General features: G+C 42.2%; 1 protein-coding gene across 2 annotated transcripts; it reads left to right on the top strand.

Moving 5' to 3' along the window:
• Nucleotides 1-3,563: 3,563 nt before the first annotated feature.
• LOC123086226 (ribonucleases P/MRP protein subunit POP1) lies at nucleotides 3,564-8,926 on the top strand. 2 transcript variants are annotated; one of them, XM_044507937.1, is made up of 10 exons: nucleotides 3,564-4,349; nucleotides 4,820-4,916; nucleotides 5,039-5,155; nucleotides 5,232-5,465; nucleotides 6,136-6,254; nucleotides 6,361-6,861; nucleotides 7,034-7,142; nucleotides 7,336-7,904; nucleotides 8,242-8,403; nucleotides 8,498-8,926. In XM_044507937.1, the coding sequence occupies exons 1-10, from the start codon at nucleotides 3,940-3,942 to the stop codon at nucleotides 8,694-8,696; spliced, it is 2,517 nt and encodes an 838-aa protein (XP_044363872.1). In that variant the 5' UTR covers nucleotides 3,564-3,939; the 3' UTR covers nucleotides 8,697-8,926. The 2 variants fall into 2 exon arrangements, with proteins under 2 accessions (XP_044363872.1, XP_044363871.1); XM_044507936.1 differs by having other exon boundaries at nucleotides 6,349-6,861.
• Nucleotides 8,927-9,343: the final 417 nt, after the last annotated feature.

Below are 9,343 nucleotides of genomic sequence, written 5' to 3'. Positions count from 1 at the left end.
TACTCATGCACGGCGGTGAGCATCATGAAATTGGTGATGGAGGATGGTTGATGATGACGACAGCGACAGATTCCCCTCTCCGGAGCCCCGAACGGACTCCAGATCAGCCCTCCCGAGAGAGTTTAGGGCTTGGCGGCGGCTTCGTATCGTAAAACACGATGAATCCTTCTCCTTTATTTTTTTCTCCCCGAACACGAATATATCGAGTTGGAGTTGAGGTCGGTGGAGCTCCAGGGGGCCCACGAGGCAGGGGGCACGCCCCCACCCTCGTGGCTAGGGTATGGCCCCCCTGGCCTTGATTCTTTGCCAGTATTTTTTATTATTTCTAAAAATAATCTCCGTGAAGTTTCAGGTCATTCCGAGAACTTTTGTTTCTGCACATAAATAACACCATGGCAATTCTGCTGAAAACAGCGTCAGTCCGGGTTAGTTCCATTCAAATCATGCAAGTTAGAGTCCAAAACAAGGGCAAAAGTGTTTGGAAAAGTAGATACGACGGAGACGTATCACATAGCAGTGGCGGGAGCGTCACAAGAAGTAGATGACTAGATGATTGTTTCTCCTACTTTAGAGTGCATGCAATTGTTTATTGAGGTGCGCGCGAATGATCTGTATAGTCACTTATGTAATTGGATGTTTATTTCAGTTACACACACATGTTATTCTTCTGTAGACAGAGCAAATCACACGGCTTATTAGCAGCAATCGTCTGTGTTATTATTGGTCTTCACACACATTTCTGATTACGGACCTGTTGCCGCGTATCACATACATCTTGTTCAGTTGAACCGTTTGCATTGTGTTGCCTAATCACACACAGTTCATACTAGTGACCTGTATGCTGTATATCGCACACACCTTCATGTGGCTGCCCATTTCTTTTGTTTCTCCTTATCCCAAACAGTTAATTGAACTGAACCGTATGCCCTGCATCACACACATAACTAAAATTTGAACCGTGTTTAATGCATCCATCATCGCAAACGTTTTGCACCTTTTTTGACGGTTTTTTATACCACTGTTTGCGATTATGACATCGCACACAGTTTCGTCGAAGGGTATCTCATGTAGTGTCGCGTTTGGACCATCCTGCAGAGTGTATGCTTAAATGAAATTTGGCGCCGTGAGTGTCTCCACCTTGTTGTAAAAAATCTGAACTGGGCCATAGTGCAAATTAGAGAAGCTATGAAAACCCAGCTCCACCCAAAAATGCAAACGCACCTATGTCTTGCCTATGGCTACCTCGCCTGAAGCAAGTGCTAGACAGGGCCGACGGGAGCTCACAGGCCTCAAAGTGCTCGTTTTTTCACATTTTTTGTTTTCATTTGTTTCTCGTGTATACAGAAAACATACAATGTTCATGAAAAACAGACATAAAAAATAAATGTAAAAAATGTTAAACATGTATTTGTAAAATGTTAAATGTGTATATAAAAATAATTTTCATTGTGTATAAGAAAATGTACAGTGTGTCTGTAAAATTAGACATAAAAATATAATTTGTCAAAAAATTAAGCATGTATTTGAAAAACATGTAATGTTTATATAAAATATTCAAATGTACAAAGAAAACAAGTAAAATCAATAAAAATGAAAAAGAAATGTAAAGAAACAAAAAAGCAAAAAAGCAAAAAGTCAATAAAATAATGAAAAACCAAGAAAAAAATGAGAATGCTTTTTTATAAAACCATGAAAGAAACCAAGAAAAATAATGAAAAAACCAAAGCCGAAGAAAACCGGTGAAGAAAAAGAAAAAAATGAAAGAAGAAAAATAGACCACACCACTACGTCGAACAAGGGAGTGACCGCTAGCGACAGTGTGACCTGACTAATGGACCGGCCTTATATACGCGGGCCTTTGAGACGATGTTATATACATGTTGTATGTGATATATAGCATCAACTCAAAAAAGAGAGCAAGATATAGCATTCGTGGAGAAAAAGCATTGCCACCATCAAAGAAAACGATTAGACAGTCCACTCGTGTTCAAAGGTGGTCAAATGGGCATTTCCTAAACGGCGCCCGTAGCGGCGGTTATAGGCTTAACCGTACAGGGCGCACACCCCATGCACCGCCCTGGGCCGGCCCATGTTACTTTTTTTTCCTGTTTTTAGAGACGCAAAAAAGAACGTGTGCAACGTGACTCGAACTACCGATCTCTTGGCTCAGTGTTCGCTGTGACAATCAACAAGCCACCCTCCTGAAATTGTTTACTCAAAGCTTTTTCCTTGTTATACCTTTTCTTTTTTTTCTTTTTTTTCCTAGAATGCTTTTGTTTGGGTTTTTTATTTTATTTCATTTTTCGTTTTTGGAACAGTTGTTTTGCTAAACTTTTCTAAAAATACATTTTTTAACATTCGTGAACTTTTTTCGAATTTGATGAACTTTTTCAAATTCAATGAACATTTTTTCAAATTCAATGAACTTTTTTTCAAATACGATGAACTTTTTTTACAAATTCTGTGAACTTTTTTGAAATTCTATGAACTTTTTTTAAATTCGATGAACTTTTTTTCGAATTCAATGAACATTTTTAAAATTTGGTGAACTTTTCTCAAAATCAATGAACTTTTTTTCAAACTTGGTGAACTTTTTTTCAAATTTGATATACTTTTTTTTCAAATACAATGAACTTTTTTTCAAATTTGATGAACTTTTTTACCAAATCTGTGAACTTTTTTCAAATTCTATGAACATTTTTCAAATTTGATGATCTTTTTTTTCGAATTCAATGAACATTTTTAAAATTTGGTGAACTTTTCTCAAAATCAATGAACTTTTTTTCAAACTTGATGAACTTTTTAAAAAACTTCGATGAACTGTTTTTAAGTTCATAAAAAAATATTCGTGAACTATTTTCGAAATTTTATGAGCCCTTTTTCATAAAAAAAAAATAAAATTTTGAAAAAACAAAATAACTCAAAAGTCTAATAAATAGCGCGGACACAATGATTCTTAAAGTTTTCGCGTTGTTATTAATCACTGGCGCTCAGGTGGTGTGGTGGTTAGCTGATTATTTTAGTTAGTTCTGGCTGCACGGCGCGAGTTCTATTACTCGTACACGCTATTTTTTTGTGTTTTCTTCGCGGGACAATCGATCGCGTCCCTTGCGGTGGGCCAGCCCATATGTGCAGGCGCGTGGGCGCTGGAACCTTCAACCGGCGCAGAAGGCGCCCATTAGGAGGTCCCGGTCAAATGGTAGGTCTTGGCGTGCTGGCCCTGTAGCCTGTGTGTCGGGCCTGTGGTGGGCCTTTACCCACATGTTTATAATCAGGATGTGCTGGCATGTGGCCCGCCTAGGTTGTGCCTGGGCCACGAGGATAGGCACGAGCGCCGGCACGACCCGTTTACTTTTTTATTTTATTTTTCAGATTTTTTTTATACATTAGGCCCCCAAACAGTCGAAATAGGCCCAGAAACTACTGCTGGGCTCAACGTGCCAATGGGTCGTCCCGTTTCCTTCTGGGGTCTCAGTCAGGGAGCGCGGCACGAGTGCCGGCCCGCACGGCCCGTGTATTAGGCGTGCCTAGGTGGGCCGCGCCGTGCCGGGTCTGCTCGTGTCCTCGACATCTCTCCCTCTCGAGTCTCGGACCCTCCGCAGGGCGCAGCACCGCCCATCCCGCCGCCGCGCCCGGATCTCCCGATCGCCGGACGGAACCAGTCCTCCGCCGGCAGATTCATCCATCCGAACCTCTTCCCCGCTGGAGCCCGTACACCCGAGACCCCGCCGCCAGCCAGAAGCAGCGACCCCATCGCCATTGACGCCCGAGCCATTGACGCCTGTTTGCCCTCGCCTCTGTACAGGTTGCTGAATTGGGCTGGTCCCAGCTGGCCCAAGCTGGCGCTGGGTGGAGCGAGAAGCAGAATTTACAGAGTTGGAGGAGTCGGGAGAGGTTCCGAACAGGCCCTAAACTCTCACAAACCCTTCCATTCCAGTAATGGCTGGCGGCGGCGCGGTGCCCCCGCCACCGCGGCAGCTCGAAGTTCGGCGCTTCGCGTCTGACCGCGTCGGAGAGCTACGATCCCTGCACGCGGCCGTCTCAGCTCGCGTCGACGGCCGCTTCCAGCAGCCCCGCTCCGCACGCCGCCGCACCACGGGGCACCTCCCCTCCAAGCGCGGCCGCGCAAGCAGAGGTGCCGCGGCGGGCCAGGCTCCTGAGGAGGGTAACCCCTCGGCGCGTCAGTCGAGGAGGGTGAGGCGCCGGCAAGAGCTAGCTGGCAACCCTGCGGAGGGGTTCTCATTCGCTGGCGACGGCGCGCGGCGGCTGCGCACTCACCTATGGCATGCCAAGAGGTTCACCATGGCAAGACGGTGGGGTTTCGTCTTGCCCATTTGCTCCCAGGGGAGGTGAGTGCCAAAAGAGCCCTTCCATTTGTGTTCCTCTGCTCAAACCGAGAGAGGAGATGAGATACAGTTTTCTACGCTGAAGTGTTAATTTATTTGGTCAGCGTGCTCAAAGCAGTGTCAAATTGTAGTGTTGATTCATAATGAAAGGCAATTCTCATCATTCCACTGTAGCTTGCTTCTCAGTTTCGATCCTTTGTAATTCTCTTTTCTGAAACAGCGTTTTTGGTTAGCAAAAGGATGTAAATTGCTAGCTCATCTAAGTGGCAAAAGGCAAAGCTTGTGTGCAAATCATTACGTGCCAGTTCCATTATTGTGTGGAGTAGAATGTGATAGGCTGTACAAGTTAGTAGTGTTCCTGAAATTAATCTTACATCCAGTGGACTAACTTCACAAATTGATTATATTTTATGAACACTAAGATCGTATATGTGGATTTAAATGAGTAACAAGGTCAGCATCCCATCTTGCAGCGGGAGGGGTTCACGGGCAGTTCTCAAGCGGTTGAAAACTGGAACAATTGTTCATGATGCTAGCTACTTCATTCCGATTCAACTAGACGGTCCAGAGGTGGAAGTTCCTTCTTCTGTTGCTAGCCTGTGCTTTATATCTTGATTGTCTTTATTACCGAATACCGACTGACATTTGTAATAGTTTAACAAACTAATCTTGTTGCTGGCTAACTTTTGTAGGACTCCCTATTATCCATTCTGGGAATGGTTATTTGTCCATCTCCTGCAGATAAAACACCTGACTTAAAGCACCTACAAGATAAAGTTATGCAAGGTGTTTGCATTGAGAACGCTACGGTATTTGCATATTTACCAGACAGTGTAGGTAGAATAGTGTTTGGAATGACAAGTGCGTCTTGATTGGTCTTTCCAGCTTCGGCGTGCTGGGTGCCCCCACTCTCATGTTGTTGGACCAGTGACATACATGTGGCGGCCATTCTCAATAGGGAGTAGCAAATTGGAGGCCAAAGAAGCAGATTTGTCCAATTCTGAAACTAGATTTAGTCAAGGAAGCTGCAGTTCATCACAACGCCAATTATGGATATGGATTCATCCTGCTATGCTGGATGAAGGGCTGGATGCAATAAGAATTGCATGTGACAAACAGGTGCTTCATCTATTTCTGTAGAATCAGAATGCTCGCTTTTCTTTGTGTGCTCTTTGTCTATCCTTTTTGTTTTGTTTATCTTACCTACATTCAGTCGACTTCAAGGAAACCTGTCCATTTTCTTTATATTTAAAGAGTTGAATGTCCAACATTTATAGCATGCATGTCAATACTGGGGTCTAAGACAAACAACAGTAGAATAACTCTTGCCATATCTCATGATTTATATGCGAGTCTCCCTGTCCAAGTATAACCATGAGTTCACATGCTATTATTTAACCAGGAGATACAAGTCAATTTTATTGTTTCATCATTAAAAGAACATTAGCAGAGCCAATTCCGTTGTTTCATGATTTTAAAACATAAACTTAGTAATTGAACAGTTCTTAAATTCTACTGAGGGACATTCATCTGCTTAGTACGAGTATCTTGACACTCAAAAATTATCTATTCTTATTATCTGAAAGAACAAACCTATCTGCTGTTGGTTTGCTTAATTTATCTTATGCAACTCAGGGCTTACTTCTCCATAGCAATTATAAAAACAAATTTCTTCCGTGTAGTGAACCATCCTTACTCTCTTGCCACTATTCAATATGTTGCCTCACATATTGCCAAAAAAATATGTTGCCTCACTGTTGCCAAAAAAATATGTTGCCTCACATTGCAGATGCAAGATTCTGGTGTTCTGGTCAACTGTTGTTCACTAGAGGGGAAAATTGCAAGATTGGAAGTCATGGGATGCAAGGCTATGCAATCTCTTAAGAGTATATTGCACCCAGTTAGTAAGTAAGTTATTCTTTCTTTTTCCTTTCTTTTTTGCATTCATAATAATTATGTCTATGCATACTAACATACATTTTTCTAACGAGAGCTATTGAAGTATGATCAACAGGATACTTGATACAAGTGATATGTCTAAACCAACTGATCATTCTGTGTATTCCTCTACTGGCCCTCATGTTTTGGAAGCATCTGTCATCGATCATGCTGAGATTCTTCAGCCTGGTGCTATACTGTCCATGATAGTTCATGACCCCAGGGAGGTTTCATCTCAGGGGACAGATTCTCCTTCGGAAACAGTTACGAACCAGGAGAACAAACTCTTGGAGGGGGGAGACCTGGAGGCACCATCCGAGGAGAGACACATATTCTCATCAATGCAAATGCACTCTGGAAGGCATGATTTGCTCCTTTCTGACTGTAGAGAAATGTGGGATTCTGGCTGTAAGATAATTCCCCCAGTGGCAGAGGAGATCCTTTGTATGGAAAAACACCACAGACGTATAAATTTTTTCTGCCTGGATTCTGAAAATGACCAAGGACAAGCAACTCAAGCGAATGGTTGCTTCAGTCGATCCTGCCCTGTTATTCTTCTGAAACATGCTAAAGAAAGGTTGGTACCCTCGGGTAATTCCAGCATTTTTTATCTGTTTGGTTAATCTTCTTATTATAGGGTTTTGCTATTTATATTACATCAGCATGTTACCCCCTTTATTTGAAGATTTCTTATTGCTTCATGTTCTCTCTTTGAGCTAATTGCTGTTTGACATTCAATGAATGTACAGGTGGTCCATTATCGTGCCTTTGAGCTGGGTAAAGCCTTTTTGGCTCTTTCTAGTATCTCATGGTGCACACGCGATTGGCTTAAGAGAGAGACGGTGGATTGCATCACAGGTATTGTATATGTAACACGAGGTTCTTATAATTGTTATTGCCTTTGCTGAATTAGCTTCCTTATATAGTTTTGTACTTCTATGGCATCTGTTACTATTCGGTATTTTGCATTAAGGAGAGCAGTGCTGATTCCGCTTCCATTGCTCATTTGGATATATCTTCAATATTAATACACTGGCCATCCTTTTTGCAGTTAAAGATACCATGCTTCCCTTATGATTACCCAGACAGCAAAGCATATTCATCATTTATGACAAAAGAGGCTGCTGTTTTTGATAAAGCAGCTGAGTACCGCCCTGCTGCCAAGAGACCTCCAAGAGTTCCTGTACCTCCTTCATGGCATCATATCATGGCTAGTTTAAATAAAGAAGATGGCACGGTGAGATGTCTTGAAGTAGATGACTTAAAGCCTTCTGATACGGTGTTACCTGAGTGTTTCTCATTAAATTCCAACTGTGGAGATTCTGGATCATCACCGACAACTGTCGTTGCTTCATTCCAACTCTTTGTGCCAAGAACCATTCAAACGTTGAGACATTATGTGAAAGAACTTGATATGATGTCTTTGAGTTCTTCATCTGAGATGGAAATCGATATTGATGAGCCCAAATTGGCTTCTGGTGGCACTGTTAAGACGCCATCTCCTGTAAATGGATTATACCTTGTAAGGGTCCTGATTCGAGTGTTCAAGGAAGGTTTCTTTGAAGATGGCGCTGTAGTTTGTGCACCATTTTTATCAGATCTTACAGCTTGGAAAACCAGGTACATATCTGTAAGCTTTATATTTGCTGATGGAGGTTTGGACATTGGAGCTATATTAAATTCTTCCAATAAGAGTATATTGAGTAGGTGTAGACGTGCAGGCAAGAAAATTCTGGTTCACATATACTGCAAGCCATAACATTCATGCTGCCCTTCTTTTAGATAGTTCACAGTTATTTTATTTAGTAGAGTGTGGTTTCGTTTTCAAGAAAATCCGTTTGCTACTCTTCTTTTAATCGAAAACATTTAGTTCTGTACCCCACCGCTTTCTTTTATAGGAAGGAAGCGATGAGTGAATCTGTAAAAGAAAAGTCATCCATTTTCGTGATTTCTACAGATCAGAGGAGGATGAGGAACAATGTCTAGAAAAATGGAAAGTCCAGCTCCCGCAGTCCCATATCAGTTCTTATTTTCCATGTCTGGGTCCCAAAGATGACACCACACGGAAAGCATTGAGATGGCCGATAGGCTTTGTCACGACTGGTTTCGTACATGGAAGGTTAACACTTGCTCTCCTTGTCAACTGGCACATGTCAGTGTTATGCTGTCCTGTTTAATGAACACTCAGCCTGCATCTGCTTTAATTATGGCAGCACTGGGAAGGATGGTGCTGCGGTTGCGTTCTGTGATGCAAGGCTTCTGGCGGCGTTGCGACAAGAGCAATGGAATGAAAAGAGTATGCTGGGTCAAGAGATCTGTGTTCTTGTCAGGAACGCGAGATCAGCGGCGTATAGACGGGCATTTGCCACAGTTGTTCTGGAGCAGCAGAAGGAAGATCTAGAGTTTCTGTAGTCAGCAATATCCCATCTTCCATTGCGATGAACTTGCTGCAACCATGGCTATATAGCATGGTAATTTTGCTAGATGCATGAAAGCAATTTTTTGCAACATGTCTGAGTTGTCAGATTTTTTCTTGAGGGGTGTTTTGATTTTTTTTTAGGGTTTGAGGTGTGTCTTGTTTGATAACAAGTAATCTGATTTGCGTCTAGTGGTAACACATTGTTCGGCCCCTCCGTTTGTTATGGTCGACAGCTCGCGTCTGGGCCCACATGTTATTGAGAAAACTGCGTCTCTCAAAAAAAGAAAAAGAAAATTGCATGCATGCTGCCTACTCTCTCCGTTCTTAAATATTTGTCTTTCTAGACATTTTAAATGACTACTAGATACGGATGACTACTAGATACGGATGTATGTAGACATATTTTAAAGTGTAGATTCACTCATTTTGCTCCGTACGTAGTCATTTGTTAAAATGACTAGAAAAACAAGTATTTAAAAACGGAGGGAGTATTTTGGAAAATAGCACATTGTTCTCCTAGAAAAGATGTTAAAAAAGGATCCTTATTATTTAGCAAAACCGGAGATTGTAAAGCTCCCGCCTTCTCTTTCGGCTCCTTTCTTCACGGCAGGCTCGTAATTTTACAGGATCAATTAGTTGG

This window comes from Triticum aestivum, chromosome 4A (assembly GCF_018294505.1).
Source record: "Triticum aestivum cultivar Chinese Spring chromosome 4A, IWGSC CS RefSeq v2.1, whole genome shotgun sequence".
Taxonomy (NCBI): domain Eukaryota; kingdom Viridiplantae; phylum Streptophyta; class Magnoliopsida; order Poales; family Poaceae; genus Triticum; species Triticum aestivum.
The sequence above is the reverse complement of the archived record's forward strand: the minus strand, read 5'-3'. Positions and strand labels throughout refer to the sequence as shown.

Coding starts and splice junctions, on each gene's coding strand:
- LOC123086226 (XM_044507936.1), top strand. CDS start 3,940: ATGGCTGGCGGCGGCGCGGTGCCCCCGCCACCGCGGCAGCTCGAAGTT. Junction 4,917..5,038: donor TTCAACTAGACGGTCCAGAG/GTGGAAGTTCCT, acceptor TAACTTTTGTAG/GACTCCCTATTATCCATTCT. Junction 6,255..6,348: donor ATATTGCACCCAGTTAGTAA/GTAAGTTATTCT, acceptor GAGCTATTGAAG/TATGATCAACAGGATACTTG.